At 39.4% G+C, this 21321-nt stretch overlaps 1 protein-coding gene across 7 annotated transcripts in view; it reads right to left on the reverse strand.

Annotated features, from left to right (window-relative positions):
• CTNND2 (catenin delta 2) overlaps positions 1 to 21321 on the reverse strand; it is a 641697-nt gene that overhangs the window by 67126 nt on the left and 553250 nt on the right. For all 7 annotated transcript variants that reach the window (XM_040063932.2, XM_040063957.2, XM_040063974.2 and 4 more), the window contains 2 exons: positions 16141 to 16314; positions 4047 to 4197 (listed from right to left, as the gene is read on the reverse strand). In XM_040063932.2, coding sequence (XP_039919866.1) covers positions 4047 to 4197; positions 16141 to 16314 — 325 coding nt within the window. The remainder of the gene's footprint in view (positions 1 to 4046; positions 4198 to 16140; positions 16315 to 21321) is intronic.

Consider the following 21321-nt stretch of genomic DNA (forward strand, 5'->3'; position numbering starts at 1 on the left):
AGTACGTGAATAGTGACAAATTTCTCATCTGGGGCAGCGTGAAAATTCAACTTAACTTGTTTGAAAGAACATCTATTTGCACTTTAAAATGCCACAGAAATTGCCATTTAAAATAAAAGGTAAATGCTGTGCATACACAACAACAAGGAAAACGCAAATTTTGTGAGTAGTCATCCTTTAAAAATTTCAGACAGGGATAGTCTGTACCTGCTTGCTTAGGTAGAATAACAAGTCACATCATTTTCAATTAACCGTACAATGCAAAATCTCTTTAGTTAAAGAGGTCATGGATAGCAGCAGAGAAGAAAAGGCTGTCTGTCTTTCAGATAAAAGAAAGATGAAGCTGGCTTGTTTCCCAGGACTGAATGGGGAAACCTGATTTGGAATGCCTTCTCACATGCAGGCTGGGTAGAGAGAATAGCAAGAAGGGCGGCTGATGCACCACTGCTGGCTGGGAGACTCCTAGGGATACAAGTCTACAGTGCAGGCTCAGGTAATCCACAGAAAGTTCCCTAAAAGTCCAGAGGACTGTGTGGCAGATGTTTGAACAAGAAAGCCATTAAAGGTTGCAGGGGCAGACTGCAAGGAAACAATTCATCCTGCAAAGATGCTGTTTTACAGGAGACGAGTTTATTTTCAAGCTTTTCTGCTCCCTCCAGCTGATCCAAGTTTCCTCTAATTAAAGAAAAGAAACTATATTAACTTAGAAATTTCTGACACCATTCCAACAAAATGTGGCTTTAGAGAATGGAAGTCTATAGGTGCACTCACTGTAAGGAAGACAGTGGGACAGCTTTGGCGTGAGGTTGGCTTTGCCAGCCTGACTGGCACTGCCAGAAGCAAGAGGTCTGCAGGCAATCCTCAAGTTAAAAACTGCATTCCCAGCAGAAAGACAATAACGTCATATCCTCCAACTAAGCCCCCAGCACAGCCTGAGGAACACAGAAGGGTGGGTTTGTTATTCTACTTTCCCTTCCTCACCTTTTTTTTTTCTGAGAGAAAGGGACAGATGAAGAAGAGGGAAAGAACATGGGGATGACATAACTGCACAGAGGTTATCAACATAGCTTTTAGAGGAGCTGTGGGATAAAAGTGATTTTCTTCTGCCTAAGTGAACAGTTAAAAGCAAATAAAAGTGATTTTTGTCAACTCAGTGGCATCCACCAGGGCTGAGGGGAGAAGCTAATGGACTCATGGAGAAGTTTAGCAGAGACAGAACCTGCTTCAAGGAAGGAAAAGAAGCGTTCTAAAATGCTGAGCACATGAATAGAAGCTGAAAAATGTTGTGGTACCAGAGGGACACAGTGCTGTGCAGGCTAGATCACTGAAAACCAAGGAAGAACAAAAAGGCAATATCAGTAGTGGATCTTTCCCTCAGCTGGGAGAGACAAAAGGCTGAGAAACCTTTCCCTTGGGTGTACTCTTGGGAAGCAACAAAAGACTGTGCAATATTTTACACAGACAAAGGTCCTAGAAGTCAAGTGAAAATGAATGTGGTCTAACCTGTGACAAGGAATGCACCTGGGCAGTGTGTTCAAGGAGAGAAAACTGGGTGTTGCATTATCTATTCTAGTACTAAATAGACCAGATTTACTACATTTTTGAGTGCAGTTTAATTATGGGAAGGAGAAGGATGAATATGTCTGCTGTCTTGGCCAAGGGACACACGGCACATTGCAAAAGCAACAAAGGAGAAAAAAGAAGGTCCTTTTAAAGACATGGAGCGTGCCTGAAATGAAACCCAGGAACCACACTGTAAATAAAGATGTTGCTATGGGGATGGCTCAGATAAATTGTCAGAGAAGCCTCACACCAACCTTTAGCAATATAACAACACAGTTGATAGATCTGTCTGAGAAACAAAACAGATTGGTCAATTCAATGAAGTCTAGTATGAAACTTCTGGCTATTGAGAAAAGGGTCTTTTTGTTTGTTTTGTAGCTCAGTACAGGTGAGTCTGGATTTTAGCAAGCTTTCTAATGTATTTTCCAGGTGCCTCAATACTGATTTATGGGCTGTTTGCAGCAGCAGAATTAAATATATCATTCTCTGACACATTTCAGTAAAAAAAATGTCAGCTGGGAATGGAAAGACAGCACCACTGAAAAGAAAGCTTTATAAAGGCAATAAACACCCCCCGCCCCAACCAACTCAATTCTAGCTACGTAACTTTACTATATATGCAGCTGGAAAATTCTCCTTTAAAAAAGGTTATCTTACGGGGAAAATTCCAGCTTATGAGGCAGTGCATCACCACAAGAACCTGATACACTAACAAAAATCAGAAAGAGAAAAGATAAATAGCATGTTGATTTCGCCCCGGCAGAAGGACACTCGAGGAACTACCCTGATAAAGCACAAGCTCCTTTTGAGGCTTCCTTCACATAGCAACAGCTAAAGCATCCTGCAATACATACACAATATATGGAAGCGCAGTATCACAAAAATGGATGGACTACAACACGAGTTGAAATCCTTGACCACTGCTGATGTTTAGCATTTCTAAAAATCAGCTCTATGATAGGCCCTATTTGCTAAAAAATACTGGAGAACAAGAGCGGTAATGACCGCTATTACTGTTTCTTTGAAGTTCAATGATGAAAGCCAAAGAAATGAATATACAAAGATCACAGCTGAAATGGTTCAAGAATTACAATCATAACTCCCCTGTCATATTGGCATGTTTGGACTGTTTTTAAGCTGCAGCAAATTACTACTGCAATTACGAAGTACAATTTTTCAGAATAACCCTACAAAAACCATAAATCAGAGCAGCACTGTACAGCTATTTTTAGCTGTCTATGTAAATAAATATATAGAGTTATTATATTCAACAGACTGTTCCCACATTTTTTAAAATTTATCTTTGCTTTTATGATGTGTTATTTAAGAATTTAATAAAATATTAAAATGTTGATGTTGTGCAAATTTACTATCCCTAATTTGACCAGTATTTTGAATGACCCATGAGATTAAGACGGCCCAATTTTAAATGTCTAGTGCTACATTCCTAAATGAAATTTACAGATCTGGGAACGTTAGTACAATGAGACAGTCCTCCCGATATGAGAGGAGTGACTGCCTTGTTTTAACAACTTGCAGAGCACTGCTGTAATGAAGCATTAAACCTAAGATAGCACTGGATGGAAATCATAAATGTTATGACATAGTATCTATTTATATAATTCTGCAATTAAAAGCAGGGAAGAAATACGCTATAATGAAAACGAATCAACAAGCTTGGAAAAATTAACAGAAATTATGCTCTTAATGTACAGAAGGAGAAATAGTTTGGTTATGATTGTTGAAATTGTTAAAAATCAAGGAGGTGATTATTTTTCAAAGGTAGAACACGAAAATAAAAGCTCGATGACCCACAGTATTTGGATGAATTTCAGCTAAACAAAAACCAAACACCAAATGCCCGAACAAAATAAAACATGTCCAAACCCCCAGATGCGTGTTTACCTACAATCAGAATTCAGGGCCAATAATGATTTACATAAATTATTGTCCTTTTCCTTAACAGTGTTTGTGAAGCAAGAGTCTCCCAGTTCTCTTGCTGGAGCTACTAATCTGACCAGTAAATTTCTGTAACCTTCTTAAAATTTTTATGACTTGTTACTTCATGACTCCAAAGTTACTTGCAATAGGTAATTTGAGGATCAGGAGGAAACGCTCTGCTTAGATCTTTGATCTGGAACATGCAAGTGCAACTGCCAGCCTGAGAATGAAATGCTAAAGCAGAACAAAGCCATTGCTTTTCTTACAGAGATTAGAGCATGAAAGATCAAGAAACATTGCATGATATTTAATTAATTTAACAATTCCTTGATATATACTAGTAAGCTGTCACATAAAATCTGAATATGACACACTAGAGAAAGAATTAAAGAAATTGTTCTAGAAATGTGAGAATAATTTTCACTGTGCTCATTCTGCTGCAAACTGAAAAAAAAACCAAACCAACACCCAAAAAACAAACCCCCAGCATAATAACAGACCCCAAACCCACAGCATAAATAGATTGTTTGGAAAGAACATACCTATTAACTCTTTATTTCTGACATCTAAGGCCATGTTTCGTAAAGCTGTAGCAACTGCACATACCACCCGGTCATTGTCTATCCGGAGCAGCTCCACCAATATCGGCAATCCTTTCTCTTTGCGGACGGCAGCGCGGATGTACACTGACCACTGCAAAGACACAGGGGAGAGAGAGGGGGAACAAAGTGAGGAGTCCACCACAGACACTGAGGCATATGAGCTTACAACACAGTAAGGGCTAACAGAAGCATTTGGATGCAAAACTCAAAAGAGTGAAAATAATTGCATCGATGATGCTAGGCAACCACTTGATTTGGCAATCTGCACTCTTTTTTTTTTAATGGTGACAGAGAAATTAAATGATGAATTGCCTTCACTCCCAGCACACCTGGTTACATTTTCACAGCCCAAGTCTGCAGACGACTTACTTTTCATCAGCGTTTTGTATGCAACATCTAATGATGCTTGTTTACTGCTAAACTAACAACATTTATTTTACAAAATATGTATTACAAAGCAAGTTCAAGAGGTCTGAGTATTCCTTGTTTTTACCATAAAAATTACTCAGTCTACAAACATGAAAACACTATTATAATTTCTCTTGTGATTGTTAACTTGTTCAGAAGGAAAACTGAGGATTACTACGTGCCTGGTTTTGGCATCTATAGTGATCCTAACTGGAACACTATTGCACATTGAACTGTAAGCGATTCCCTCAAGAGCTGACCTGAGGGAGGTGTGTGCCTGTGCTGTGCCTGGCTGCAGGTATCACGTGGCTGCAGGACAAATCCAATGGCTGACTCTGTCAGAGAAGCCTAAAGGAATCTCCCACCTGACAGCTGGTCATGACACCACTGGCACAGCCTTGTCTTTGTATCAAAGGGAGCAGCATGTTCTCATGTAAACATCCTTTTTATTTGACAGCAGAAATGATGAATAGAGTTGTTTACTTCTAAGAAACCCTTTAGGAGCTCTAAATATTATCGTGCCAGTGAACAAGGGATCTGTGCAGCGTGCTGCGAGTAGGAGGTCAATCCAGAGCTGCACAACTTGGGGATCCCAGCACATGAAGGGGTGAAAGATCAGCTATACTACCCTGTTTTCCATTCCAGTTGCAAAATGTGTAAACAAGACAGCAGCTGTGACCTTGTGGGGTTAAACCATATGGGTACTGCCAAAGTTGGTTGGACACCTGTGGATGTACAGGTCTCCTCAGCATAGCCCACTTCTAAACAAACCATCCATAGGCACACATTCCTTTCACTTCATGATCTCTTCTCTGGAATTTTCATAAAATTCACATTCATGCTTCTTGTACTGACAGTTGAAAGGAAATCATTGAAGCAGAATGTCTCCTTCCTTTCAGTGCTATGGCATGGATGTTTATCTTGCCATCGTACCTGGAAAGTTCTGGAAGGCCTTTGCTTTTGAAATATTTCAAATATGTCAGAAATTAGATGATAAGTCTTAGGATTTTCTGATCTAGATGGCCCCTCTCTTTTGACAAAGACACCCCACTGTAAAGAAGAATTACATTGCAGTAGTATTACTCCACAGTCAGGCAGAGTAAAAACAAAAAAAGGTTAGTACACTCACTGTCAGCAGACCATGCTTAACCCCTGCATATGGCCTCTGCTTACCACAGCTGAAGAGCTGACTTTAAAAGCATCTGTTTATATAAGATACATGCCCTGAATAGCAAAACCCAGAATACGTATTTATGCTAAAAACTGTAGATACGGAGATAGGCAAGAACTACAGTGCTGCAATGTCTGTAGTGCAAATACATTCCAGGTGATATAATTCAGGGGAATTTGGGAAAAAGGAAAAGAAACCAGCATTTAAAGAGTATTTTTTAATTGATTCTTCTCTGTAATAACTATACATAACAAAAGCCAGTTGGCTGGACTTTGCTGTAGGTGAAAGTGATAATGGTTATGATAAGCTTTCTAGTCAGATAAGCTGGACAAGTTCTCAGCAGCCTTGAGCACAATAATGTGTCTAAAACATAAATGTGCTGTCATTTTGTGCAGCAAAGCAAACAGCTTAGGAAAGATAAGTGATTGCTGGACTCTTGGTTGATCTTATTCTGCTCCAGTCTCTTCTTTAGAACCAGTGCATAGGATGATCACCAGATAAAAAAGTAAGCCAGATCGTAGGATCAATGAGTTTACCAGGAAGTATTTTCCAAAAAATAGTTTCTTTCCTATACCTTGATTTTAACGGGATATTCAATATAAAGGACACTATGGAAACAAGAAATGGGTATTTCTAACCTTCCTGGTTTAAAAATATATATTTACCTGCCAGTTGGATGCATTTGCACCTGCAGCTGAGAAATGAGCAATACCTCCTTGCACTTAAAAAATGCTGTATTTTGTACATCTCTCCCAGGGGAAGCATCTGTTGTGTCTGCTGTGATTACAAGGTGACTGCCAGCATAAAAGTTCAAGGTAGCAATGAGAATATTTTGAGAAAGAAGTGAGCCTGTCTGGTTGAGGTGAGAGCTCAAGCTAGCTGAGAGTATTCTGAAAGATGCTGTTGTTCATTGCAGAAGTACATCACTGATATAGCATCGCCAAAATGGGCTACATGGGGAACCAGTAGGGGTGTTTGTTTTGAGAGAAAAATGCTTATCTATGTCTATTCAATACCAAGGAGAATCAAAAATGATCCTTTAGATTATTCCCTATATTTTAAAAACCTCCACACTAAAACCTCAGCAAACAGTTTTCCTTTGATTTTTTTTTTTTTTTTTTTTAAGTCACATACCAAGAGAAAACATTAGCACTTGTTTCATAAAGCCAGGTTTACAACTGACTTCTTGGGATGTAGTATTTTCATCCATTCCAACCCAAAAGTTTAAGAGAAAAAAATTAGGAAATGTTTTGGTTTTAAGCCTAGGGAGAGTAGGAGACATCGTAGGAGAAACACTGAAGTAACTCAGTATGAAAAAAAAAAAAAAAGAAAAAAAAGAGAGAAAATATAAACCTCCTTACTAAATAAACAACATGCAAGCCTTCAGGATCTGTAATGAACCAATTAATAAGATTACAACAGTGAAAAATAGAGCTCCGAAGCTTTCACAGGAGAAAGATCCCGATAAAATACAGATACGCAGATACAGATACGCATATGCACACATGCATATAAAACAATGGGAGGAGAACTATAGAAAAGTTATGTAGAAAACCTCTCCTCTCCCCCGTGTACTCCTCTCCCTCCCAAGCTTTTTCCAGAGGATGTCATCCACTTTGGGAAAAATGATTTGCTATCATTTCATCTGCTGTTTCAAGCCATGAACCTTGGCAGAGAGAAATGCTTTTAATTGTTTCAACGGCCTCTGGAGAACTTTCCATGTGGAAAGTGGTATGAACTGTCTGGGTCTCTTTCCTTAAGCTGCCAATTAGGACAAGTCTCTGCAAGCAATTACGCCGCACTGTGCGGATTTCAGGAGAGCTCAAATTGAGATGCCTCAAAAGGCTATTTCATTCTTGGAGAGAATGGAGAAATTGATTCAGTCCTGTGTATACTGATGATCCTTCCGTTTGCCTAAAGCCATCGTGGAGCGCCTGCATTTCCACATCGCGGGTCAATTGCTAGTACGAGCTCAGTGAAGTATAAAAGCGAAGAGATGAAAAATCATAGCAAAGGAAAGAGACAAAGGGTTTGTTGCCTATCAGTAAGTAAATGAGGCACTCTGCTAATACGCTTAATCATCCTGTTACTGCAAATCAGTGGCAGTGTCAACGATCAAATAACTGTTCAGTTTGTAAAGCAAAAGCATTCCTGTGGGAACAGCAAACACTTTAGCAGGAATGAGCAGCTAGAAAATAAAATAAAATCGTTGTTGCATCAGATTGAGGCTAAATTATCGGCGACAAGCACAGGAGCCACAGCCTGTGCATGAATCCATTTTATCAATAATGGAATTTGGGGGCATAACTACTACACATCACTTTGAAGGTACATAGTAGAGCTCTATGTCCACTTTCATTAGTAGTTCCCTTTTTATTTTCATCACAGCAATTAGGTAGAAAAATAGAGTAAACCTGCAAACTATCTTTTTGTTTGTCACCATTTGCAGAAATGAATGTCTCTAGGGATTTAAGATTATATTAGGCTGAACTCAAGAAAAGAGTAATTGCTCCAGATAAACCTCATTGTTATTTTTCAGAAAAATTGAAAAGCATTTATTCAGTTAACTCCTTTTGGTGTTTCATATGGTTTTCTTTATTTCCCTATGTAACAGAAACACAGGAGACCAAACTGAACAATGAGAAAACTTCCATCATAAAATGAAAAGTAAAAAAACTACCAAAATAAATTCCCCCCCCCACTAAATGCAAGAAATACCAACAATGCTATACACTTGACATTTTGAATGGATTCACTTTCCTGCCATTGACATCAGTGTTCCCAAAGTATCTGCAGAACATTTCATCACATACTTAAGCTTTGACTAGAATTCAGATTGCATTGGTACAGTTCAACACTGTGACCCAAAGACTTACTGAGTTCCTGAATGTCAAGGGGAACTACTGACACATAAACTACAAAATGAAAGCTGAATCTGGGTAGCAGACAAAGCAAACTAAATTACTCAGCAAACTAGAGTGCCAGGAAGATTAGAGAGACATGAAGTCTGCTAGGAAAGGCTGAGAAAGAGTCCATGCTAACAATAGTAAAGTAGTGGTGAGTAGTCGAAAGAGAACTGCATGTTGAATAATCAAAGATCAATGATTATCAATCAATACATAAAAGCTCAATCAATAAAAGATTAATATTTCTTTCTGTCTGATCAGACTCAATGTAATATACCTTTTAGGAAAGAAAAAAAGAAAATATTTTTATATTAAAAAACTACTGATCTTCTTTACTCAAATAACTGTTGGGATCCCTAAGAAGTCCATCACCTGACAAAGAGCAAAGCTCTGAAATCTTGGTTAGCTTTCTGCAGTTTCTGAAGAGAGCAGAAAGAGACCTCCCAAAGACTTTCTGCCCCTGATTGCAGCATTCTGTTCTCAGAAATGATCCTATCTGGTATACTACCAGCAAGTTCTCTATATCTCTGTGCTGGGACAAGAGAAAAATATTAACTAGTTACTCTTCTCTTGCTTGATACCCTTAGACAAGCTTAAAGAGAAAGGAAAAAAATCCAGTGGGTAAAGATACAAAGTTAAATACATGAACTAGAGAAAAATAAAACAGTGTTAACAGAAGTTATCTAAAACAGGAAGGTAAAAGTGATAAGGAACTGTTCTAGCAGCTCATCATTCTTGGTTCTGCAGTACAAACAGGTACTTGTGTTTCCAAAATGATCTGAGAACTTTTATAATCAGTTTTCAGAACATCGTAACTAATATAATTAAAAGAAAATATTTGGGACAAAAGTGGCACATCTAATGGGAAGAAAACTTATAGTAAAGGATTACAACATGAAGCCACTGTTCTACCATTCCACATACAGATATCTATGGTGATTTCCTCATGATGTCTATGATACAAGTGTTTGCAGCAGCCAGTCTTGCTTTTTAAATATTGTCCTGCCCCTTCAATTTTGCCTTCTGTCCTCTAGAGCCAATACATCTCCCTTTAACAACTGATGCTGCCTCATTTATGAGGTGTTTCTACCCAGGTAAGAATTCCTGACAGAATAAATTTCCTATTTAAAAATTTGACTTTGTTGATTACATAGAAAGTAAGCCTTTTCACTGTAATCAAAAAAATCACTTTCTCCAGGAACAGTCTGATGAAATTTCAAAGGGTTAATACATAAATAACTGGAGTCATCAGGAAAGTCTGGCAAGGAACCCACAATATGTCCTTGCCTGATAAGAGAAGATTGATAACCTAGAGGTCTGCTGCTTTAGAAAATAATTACTCATTATCTTCAAGTGTCTGGATGGTAAGGAGCTTGAAACTCTTTCTCATGCTACTCTTTGAAGCAGTTGCACTGACCTTGCGTCTAAATTGGTCCCTTTTATGCTTTCAGTTTCCTTATCTAATAATTTACTTAATGGAACTCTTGCTCCTATGAGAGTCAGATTTCCCTAGCATGGAATTATCAAAATAAATGCAGTTGCCTGTCTAAGGAACAAAGGCCAAGATAGCATCTAGCCTATCTCAAGAGATCGGGCCAATGACCCATAAATCCCATTCACATGTGTATTGTACCTGCATATTAGGGATCAAAGGCAGGACATTCAGTAGTCGAACCAAAGAGCCTCCTCATTCCCTGCTGAGTGTGATCAAACGTGGAACAGAAAGGAGAGGAGCTAGAAAGAACCAGACAAGGAATGCTACAGTTTCATGAGACTGATGCTGACCTCAGCCCTTGCGCCTCAAGTTATAGTCAAAGGATAAGAAAGGAGGAGGGTCAGCAGAACTGCTACCTTGGACTTGCAGAGGACAAACTTTGGCCCATGTAGGAGACTGGTTCACAGAGTACCTTGGGAGACAGTACTGAAGGGCAAAGAAGTCCAGGAAACCTAGACATTCTTCAAGTAGGAAATCTTAAAAGGTTGTTCCTGTTGTTGACAGGACCAAGTCATCCCTGTATGTTAAAAGATGAGTCGGTGGGGAGGAGCAGCAGCCTGACTGAACAAAGAGCTCTGCTGGAGCTCAGGAAAAAATGAACAGATTTTTCCTGCCCTTTGGAAGAAGGGAGCTCAGTAGGACTACATGGAGGTCCTGAGGTTTCAGGGACAAAATCAGAAGGGCCAAAGTCCAGCTAGAACTTAATCTGGCTACTGCTATAAAAGACAACAAAAATATTTCTATAAATACAGCACCCACAAAAAGGAGGCTGAGGAGAATCTCAATCCTTTATTGGATGCAGGAGGAAACACAGTGACGGCGGATGAGGAAAAGGCTGAGGCACCTAATGCCTCTTGCCCTTGGATCACAACAACCCCAGGCAGCGCTACAGGCTGGGGGCAGAGTGACTGGAAGGTGGCCCAGAGAAAAAGGACCTGGGGGTGCTGGTGACTGTGGCTGAACGCGACCCAGTGTGTGTCCAGGCGGCCAAGAAGGCCAAGGGCATCCTGGCCTGTATCAGCAATAGCGTGGAAAAGGAAGTTGGCCATCCTGTCATTAAAGCAGATGAGGGAGTTCATGACGCCTGTAAAGTAATTGAGACAGAAGACTGAGAGCACAGAAGGGACTAACCAAGGCTCTGAGCAGGTGTGCTGTCTGTTCCAATGTAAGCCACTGTGGTGCCAGAAGAAATATAGTAAATCTTTCCTGGAGTTAAAAGATAGGTACAGCCTATGTAAGTCATGATAGTATTTCTTTTTTTTTTTAAAGGATCATATGAATGAAGAAATTATTTTTAAGGGTTTGACAAAACTAAGGAAATGCCACTTGTGGTGAAAAAACTGCATTACCAGCTGCATGTAACAGAAAAGGTAATGTAGGACCAAGAGGCAATGGGAAGTGTGTGAAACACAGGACTTGCAGAACAGCAGGAGTTGCTTTTTCACTTGTGAGGGGGACTGAGCACTGGCACAGGTTGCCCAGAGAGGCTGTAGAGTCTCCAGCCTTGGAGACATTCAGAAAACCATGTGGACATGGTCCCAGGCAACTGCCTCTAGGCGGCCTTGCTTAAGCAGGGGGTTGGACCAGATGACCTCCAGAGGTCTCTGCTAACCTCAGATCTTTCATGATTCTCTGAGTTCAGGGCAACGGGTGTTGCAATATTGCAGTAACGTCTGGCAGATAAACTGATTTCAGCCTAACTTCAGCTGTCAGTTACATACACACCGACACAGTAATATCAGATATCCTAAAACTTCCTTTCTTCCTGAGAGGGTAATTTTATTCAGAAGGGACATAACCTTGGATGCTTGACATTGTTAACTCGAGGACATTTTGCATATAACTTTTTACAGGCTCAGGAGATTTAATGTGTTAATAGCCAATTGACCAAGGTGAAAACTAAAAAGAACTTGCGACTTTTATTTTCACCATCTGAGGAGAAGTACTAATGCCAGACTACATGTAAAAAGATCATCTTTCACAGGATCACTCTTGTAATATTAAACCATGTAATTTTTTCAATTCAAGGCATTAAAATAAAAAAAATTATATGAGGTTGCAGAAAGAACTTCTGGTTTGAAGAGTTATAGTGGGGAAGACTTCTTAATGAGCAGGCAATTGTCTTCAGAATAGAGCTGTGGGAGTCAGAAAGTCTCCTTTTTTCTTATTCCACATTTTTGCACAAATTTGGTTAAACCCAAATTAAGTGGCAAAGAAAAATAACAGAGCTCCCAGAGAAAGTTAATACCTAATGGGAAATAAAGAGCTTGCACTGCTTCCAAAGGCACGTCTCAAACCTTATTTGTTCAGGGAAAACTTCAGCTAAGATTGATGAGCAAAGTGTTTCCCTAGTTTTTATTATTTCATATTTCTAAGCAGCTTTAATATTCAAGTTCATATTAAGTATAATTAAAAAAGCCTATTCTCTGAAAAAACCCCAAACTCTTAGAGCAGCAATGAGAGGAAGCAAAGTCAAACCCAATAGCCACGCTTTTCACGTGTTGCTCCCTCTGTCTGCAGGATGTTCAGAACACTCTAAAATCATCATGGTTATGATTTGATGGGATAAAACGTTTTGGGAAGTAATGACTTCTCTAAAACAGCAACCCTTCCAGTCCCACGTAGCAGCTGAGCTCTGCAGAAGGTGGTAGGTGGGCACAGATGCAGAGCTGACAGCTGCCCCAGTGCTGTCAGGTAGCAGCACTGTGCCTGGAGCGTGCATTACTGGCAGCCACCAACCCTGTCAGGAGGGGGACATGCAGTGACCTCCTGCTGGTGTCACAGATCACTGTACAGGGCAGCACTTAGACCTTAGGCAATGTGATACCCTGGCAGTGATGTGGAAAATGTTAATTTGTCCAGTCTTTCCAAAAGACTTACGTATTTGGCAGTCTCCACAGGTATTATTCCAGCAGGGCCAATCCTGTTTTTCATAGATGCACCAAGTAAGCACATGAACAAAAAGATATCTCTGTGAGGACATGCATGTTATTTTCCATGACGGGGTAGTTCTCCTTCAGATTCCAATACCAGTGTCCTCCTTATGTGATGTCTTGATGCAGAACAGCAAGAGGAACAAATGTCCGTGTTTATCTGAAATAGCCTCTTCCAAAATGAGTTCTGCTTTGTATATAAGCTGTCAATCCTTTTCAGAACCAGAATATACACCAAAGTCAAGATACGCAGTCATAAATTATGCCAGATTTAATTTTCACATTGCAAATATTCTTCCTCATACCTCAAAATCAGTATTGGTGTTTTACTGTTTTACTTCATTTGGGTCTCTGAATATATTTGCCACCAAGATGCTCCTTTTCTGATTTGTTACAGACTGCGCTTTGTCTAATTATAATTGCACTGACCAAAGATTTCATTAGTCATTATAAAGAACTCCCAAGTTTTACTTTGCAGATGGGTAATATATGTCAAGACTTTAGTTTAAAGTGTTTCATTTTGACATAGAAAAATTGTACATAAATGTCACACTTTTTTCTTTTATGTTAGTATTTGGCTTTAGAAGGAATTCCTGCAACTGAAGCAGTGCTAAAAATGTCCTACAGATTACGCTTCACCATGTGCATGTGTTGATTTTATGTGTGTGTATCCCCGAGAAACTATATTCCCTGAAATAATGAAAACTTTCAGCCTTTCTGAGCTATTAATCCTTAAAGCTACATACTGCTGCTTTCTTTTTGTGCCTGAAGTTCTCCAAAGTAGCCTAGGGGATTTATACCCATACCGTCTGTTAATTCTAGTGGCAGACATTTATCTAAATCCCCTACACAACTTTTTATTTTTTCAAAATTACTCAGGCTTCCTTTTATCTGCTCCCTTTCCCTCCATAATAGCACTGGCTAAGCACTGCCTGTGTTAAAAATATTACCTCTTGGCCACCCAAGAGGATTAGACAGCTTTGCACCAGAGGAACCAAAAGGGTGAAACAGCTAGGAAAGAATTATGCAAGTGCATAATATCAACTGCATTGTATGTTTTTCCAGAAGAGACTGTATCTTCAGTAGTGTGTGAGCACACCTGGTAGGCTGGGTGCCTCTATAGTCTGCGATTCTCCTGGCATTAAAAAAATGATAATTGGAAAAAGCCCACAACTGCTCTTGCTATTACTATTAATAGCAACATTGTTTATCTCCATACAGTTCACTCTTCTCTCTTTCAGTCCATCATAAAGTTCCTCTTGAAAGAATTCAAGTAAAAAAAAAAATTCCATTCTTTATACAATTACCATTTGTTGGAGGAACTAAAAAAATTATAATTTCCCTTAAGAATAACCTATTTTAAGAGTTTTCTATCTTTTATTTCAGTCATTTTGTATCTGGACTGCAGCAGTGGAAAGGAGAGGTCAAAAGGTGGAAACATCAATGCTTATGTAATCCCCAAAGAGGATTACTCCCCTCACAAAAATGGCTAGTATGACATGTGAAATTAAGGATATTCATTCTGTGTCTGCACATCCCTTGTAATAGAATTGGTGAGTCTTTAGAAAAATAGAGCAATGAGAACAACTCAGCTTTTCTCATGGTATCAGCACAGATAGTATTAAAGTCCAAAACCAGTTTTTTTAAGCCAGCACTTGCCAAAGAGCTCTGCAGAGCCTCGCTTCCTCTCCCTGTACACTCCTGCCAACTAAAGGATGACAGGTATACAGATTTATTAGAAATGGGAGAAGGGACACCACTTGGATTTTAGCACTTCTATTAGTCCTGGCAAACACGCATGCATTGTTTTCTCATTTGGACCAGGACTACACCCATTCCCAGATGGATAGAACACATTTATTGCATTTCTCTGCCAGGATTACACCATCTGAAGCAGTCTACAACATGAGAGTAATAAAACCATAATGATTTTCAGGCACAGCGCTTACATTCCACAAAAATCACTGAACAGATACTTTGTTAAATCATTTTACATGCCACTGAATGCAACAGTCAAAGACTAAGTCTGGTGAACACAACTATTAAAAAACCCAACAAAACACCACATGTCTTGGAAGAGCTAGTCAGTGTGCCAACCCAACTTCCAATAAAACTTTATGGGAAAAAGAAAATTTCTTAGTGTCAGTGCTAATATTTCAAAATGAATGCCTAATTAAATTGGTATTCACATATCACATACAAATGTGCAACTGCTTAAAACCCAACAGAATACCTTCTGAGACACAACTTTGATCAGTGCACTTCCCCATACATGACTGTTTTCATTGTAAATGAGAACAATTTCTGCTGAGAGCTAATTTAAAATCAGTGCATTATAGTTACACCATAGGATTAGACAGTTAGTACTTTCACCCAATTAAACCAGTTTACCATCAGGAAAGTTGCTCTAAAAAATAAACAAAATTCAATGTTGTCTTGCATTTTACCGATCTGTTTGAACTTGCAAGTATTTTCTTAAATTTTTTACTCGACATATTGCAAATAATACGTGAATGAGAAATGGTGCTTTTTAATATAATTGAAAAATCAGATTAGCTAGAGTTGAGTGCCTTGACTACACATTTCCTCACTCATCATATATAATGAATCATATTACGAATGCATTTTAATAATGCCTTATTTTTTAAAAAAAGTAGGTGCTAAGATTAGTTGTGCCGGAGTCACCATTTATATCTTGTTCTGCTGTGCCCTGGCTTCTCCTAAGGGTCAGAATGTCAACAGTGTCTGCAGTGACAAAACAATATGGTTTCATTTGATTGCCACCGGTAGCATTTTTGGCTCATTTTTCATGGCTCTGTCGCTCAGGTTCATAAAGAACTGCTTCTCCTCATTCTCCACATTTGGATATCGGTTTTAACTGGCAATTTTTCATACTTGACTTGACTGATGTGATCTTTGCTGCTGTATGCTGACATTTGCTATGATATGACTACCTAGGACTTGAAATACTATGTCAAATTTGACTTCAGGTAGTTCTTTGAGAACAGATGGTTATTCCACTACCGGAAGCAATTAGATACATTTATATCACCAACCTGCTGTCAGCTGCAGCGTGGTTTCAGAACTGAAGAGGAAATAGGTATTGGGTTAATACTCCTACCTTCCAGCTCCCAGCAGCCAAGTTCTGCAGTGCCCCTGCTGCCCCCTCCAGCGTGTCTGGATTTGAGCACTCAGAAAGAAGTGTGAGGTAGGGTTTGACTATTGACGGGTGCCACAGCATCTGGATTCCTTTGGGTGGTTCTGCACAGTCTGGGAGAGGTCCTACGCCATCCCACTGTTGGAAAGCACAAATCAGATTGTCAGCAAGGAACACTGAAATACATTTGAGAATTGCTTCAGTTGAAACTATAACATCTGTGAAGGCATCTGCCTATAAACAGATGTTCTCAATTTTTGTACATCGTGTGATTCTTCATGGAGGAACCAAATTTCCTACTCAACATTCCTTATAGACAAGCTACAAGATTGGCAGAAATCCCAATGTTTTAGCTAGCTGACATAACAAAAACACTTCACTGCATGCATTTTTTTTGTGTGGGAACAGAAGCCCAATGAATGTTATCTTAAGAGGCCAATCTAGAACTTGCATGGGGAGAAGAAATTTTCTTTTCACATCCTTCTCAGTTCTCCACATTCTCTCTTCCCATGACAGGGAAAAACAACGCAGAATGCTACTATGGAAAGCTAAATCATTCACGGCCACGAGCCCCCTATCCCGTGAAAGGCACATGTGTGACAAGTCTTCCTCAACTGCACAACTTCTGGCTTCTCCCAATGAGAGTGCAGGAGGTCTTCAGCCAGCCAGCTGCGTGGCCCGAGACTCCAATGCAATCGGTAGAACCAGCTCTCACAAAGCACACTGTGCCTCTCATCACATACAGAGTTTTGCCATGAAAAACAACCCAATTCTGATATCCAAAATGTGCAGTATTTAATCCTGAACAATGGGTAGGTTATTGCACAAAGCCCCTCTTAGCAGAAATAAATACTTTATTCCAGGAGGACAGGGATACTCCTCTCCACTGGAGCACATAACATTTACACGTACGTATGGAACATCTCAAAGGAAAATATAGAGACTTTCTTTTTCACTTTTAAACAAAATTAAGATGTGGAATGCACTTTCAATAAAAATTTTAATTATAATCTATTTATATATTTATTGTATATTTTGTTTTGTACAGATAAAGATATTTTAATAATTCATGGCACTAATGCCACTGTTAAGAACAAGCCATAACTTTTTTATAAAATTTCTTTTCTTACACCTCTGACATGTCCACATTGTGTAATACAATAAAAAGTAAACATTTTAGTACCTTGGGTTAGAGATTACTGGGTCTATATAAACAAAAAATCTGTCCCATAACATTAAACATCTACTAAATATACAAATATACCATAAGTCAAATTAACTCCTGGTTCAAATCTCCAACAGTTAATTTAACTAGTTATGACTGTACAATAATACTTGCACTGGGAAAGACCTAGAACCTCTAGTTTTCAGAAAGTATCAATCATAATTTTATTTACACTAACTTTAAAAATAAAATACATATATTTTAAGGGACAATCAATCAAGTCTTCCCTAAGAACAACTAATACAATTTCAACATTTCGTGTGATTAATACCTTTAGGAATGAAACCCACTATTTTTTTCTAAATTAAAGCAGAACAAACACCAAAGTGGAAAGCTAGAGGAACCATTTCATACAAATGAGCAGTTACCAGAAAGCAGAAAGCAGCTCAGATGTCAAACTCACCAGGCTGGACAAACGTTATCATAGTTTAAAAGAATTGGCATAGCAATGCCCAGTGATGGTTGAGAAAGCAGAGGACAAATGCCTTCTGGAGAAACAATGCCTTCAGATGACACTATTATGGGGCTGTGTCTTTGAAATTTTTAATATAGTTCTTCCTTTAAACCAATAGATTGTTTTTAGTGCGTGTGACTCAGTTCTTCTTTTTCCTCCTTATAAATCACCAGTCTTACCAGAAATTATTTCTTTTCGGCTCATAAAAAATACATTAAAGCCTGCTTCTTATTTTAACTCTCCGAATTCAATCATTTACACTGTCAGTTTTTTGGGGTTTTTTTTTTGAAAACAAATGAAAAACATATCTTACAGGTCAAATCTGACCTCACACCAGGTTTGGGTTCTGTACCTTAGTAAATCCACCAATTAATGACTTCTGATGTCCAAGGGCACCAACTGAAGTCTTCGCTTGTCTCATTCCAACTCGCACGAATTATGCATTATGCAACTGAAGAGGGCTTGCACAGGGTATATTATTTCAAGGACAAAGCACATGAAATGCTTCAAATGTATCAGATCTACCCATATGAGGGGGTATTATGCCTATGTGGGGGTATAATTTTTTTTTTTATGCTCAGCTTTTTATACTCTTATGATCCCAAGGACTAGTGAAAATCAGCTGATATAAATAGAGCCCTATATACATGTTCATGCTGTGCTGGTACATATAAAGCACTAGAAATTATCTAGCAGATAAATTAATATTTAATGTTGTTTTGCCATTCTGCCCAGTAATGAGAAAACATTAAAAAAAAAAAAAAGAGACAAATTACTGCATTCCCCCGCCTTTCTTGCAACTCACTTTCAGCATGATTGCACTAATTTATCACCAGCTGTGAGGGAAGACCTCCCCAAGATGCTGTGATGCCTCAGAGTCCACGTAATAATGACAAAAACCTTTGGAACCACACATGCACGCGGAGAGAAAGCACAGGAAATTCAGTGGAAATGGTCCTGCGCTGCTCTTGAGATGTGGTGGGTGTGCCCAGAGCAGCTGAGTGGCTGCACAGGGAGGGTGTCACTGCTCACCATGCCCTGCTGGTTCTGGCTGGGGTAATTACCTTCACAGTAGTTGGTGTGGAGCCATGTTTTGGATTTGTGCTGGAAACAGCGTTGATAACCGAGGGATGTTTTAGCCACTGCTGAGTAACACTGACAACAGCGTTTTCAGCTTCTCATCCCACCCCACCAGCGAGGAGAATGGAGATGCAGAGCTGGGAGGGAATACAGCCAGGCCAGGTGACTCCCACTGACCAAGAGGACATTCCACACCACACGGTGTCACGCTCAGAATATAAGGCTATAAGGGGGAAGAAGGAGGGGAAGACATTTGGAGGGATGGGGTTTGTTTACCCAAATCCCTGTTATGCCTGATGGAGCCCCGCTTTCCTGGGGATGGCTGAAAATGGGAAGTGGTCATGTCTGCCCATGGGGTGTGGTGAATGAATTCCTTTCCTTGCTTCGCTTGCATGTGGGGCTTTTGCTTTCCTCATTAAACTGCTTTTACCCCCACCCACGCGTTTTCTCACTTTCACTCTTCTTCGCCCCAGCCCCACTGAGAGCGCGGCTGCGTGGGTTCGGCTGCTGACTGGGGTTAAACCACACCACCTGCTGTGCCTGTGGAGCCTCTTCACTGCAGGGCTCAGAGGCTTCTGGTGTCTTTTGTGTAGCTGAGACCAGCGCCTGAAGCTGGACAGCCCAACTGTCGCAGGGCACGCAGAACTGACACAGGTAAGCAAACAAGCTATTGCAATGGAGATTTGCCTGATTTTCACTCATTTATTTTGTATTTCATCAACATCAGTTGTCTGAGGAAAAAATAAAAAAAAAATTCCCCAAGTGGTATTAGAGTCCATACCTAAAACAGCTGTTAAGGCATGGCAGAAGTTGCTTTGCAGTTTGCATTGCTAAATATTAATGAGCTGAGGCAGCACCCTCACCCAGTAAACACCTCTACCCAGTAAATTATTGGAGGAGTTACTGTACTGTTGCAGCCCATCAGGAATGATCAGGAAGGTCTATTTGAAATAGACTGAGGCTGCAGTAGGAGCCTCTGAAAAAGAGGACAACATGCAATTACTCTTCCTAGCTTATACTAAGGAGAAAAAAAAAAGGCATAGACAAATATTCCTTCCAGGCTTCCCTCCCTCAGCTGAAATTACCCACATATATTGTGGTTGAAGCTGACAAACTGCTTGTTACGTGGGTGAGATACAAATCTCTCATTTCCCGAGACTGGTACAAAAAAAGGATGAAAGTCAAGAAAAAGCCTAATATCAAGACCTTTTAAGAGCAACAGAGTTTTGATAGTAAGAGTACTCTAACAAAATTTCCAAATTTTCATAATTGCAAGAAACTTTGAGAGGAGAAAAAGATCACTCACTGAGGTGCTCTCCTGTGCCGCACAACAGATTTTCTACCACCACCTTTCCCATTTTAATGAAAGTAAATCCATATTTATAGTGCAATTGTACTAAATACCTGGGGAGGGCTTCAACTCAGCTCTGCAAATTTTGGGGTTTGTATTAATAACAACCTCAAATTGGTGGGTATTGCTTTTAAATAGGAATCACATGACAGTAGATTTTCCTGTGATAAAACAACATATGAATTATTACATATGAATACTTCCCCCACTCTGTACAAAATACCACTATTAAAAAAATAAAGGAAAAAGTTAAAACAAACCCCAGCAATACCTAAAACCACCCAGACCTCCCTCCAATTATCATAGACATTTGGGATAGTCTGACAACACTGTAGCTATGCTCCTTGAAGCAGCAGTGACAAAATTCATATGAGCAATTACACAGTGCTTATTAAAACCATTTCTGAAATGCCAAAGACTTTTGAATGAAGAGATCCCCAAAGAAGACAGCGGTATCTCATCCTGCGTATCTTAGTGGCTGTGACAGTCTCTACCAGCTCTCCCTAGACATGTCAGTCCAATAACCTCTTTTGGACACCTTTGTCCAAGAGGTGAATTGGCCAAGGCTGTCAAGAGCAGAAATCAGAATTTCAGCAACAAAAATACACCCAAGTCACAGAGATTGATACCAGAATCCGTGCAGCTGACTAAGCAGGCAGGAATACCACTATTTACAACAAGGTGAACTTCAGTTTAGATATCCATGCCTAAATAAGGATGGTGAATATAAATGCAGGTGTTAACTGACACAGGGACTACAGGAGAACGGTGGGAGAGAGCAGAGCTCATTGCATAAATAATGGTACCCTTCCAAGTGCGATGCAACAACATTTACAAATTATAGGAAAGGTGTTTGAAATGCTTTCAAAACATTTCAATGTATTGAATCATTATAATTCATCTCAGGTATTAATAAATCAAAATGGTACTTTACATTATACATTACACTCTTAAAATAATTGTCAATGCCTTTATTCAACTTCTTAATATTATGCTTAGCTAAGAAAAATTAAAAAATCAGTTTGTGCATTTTCT

This window comes from Hirundo rustica, chromosome 1 (genome assembly GCF_015227805.2).
Source record: "Hirundo rustica isolate bHirRus1 chromosome 1, bHirRus1.pri.v3, whole genome shotgun sequence".
In the NCBI taxonomy this organism is placed as follows: Eukaryota; Metazoa; Chordata; class Aves; order Passeriformes; family Hirundinidae; genus Hirundo; species Hirundo rustica.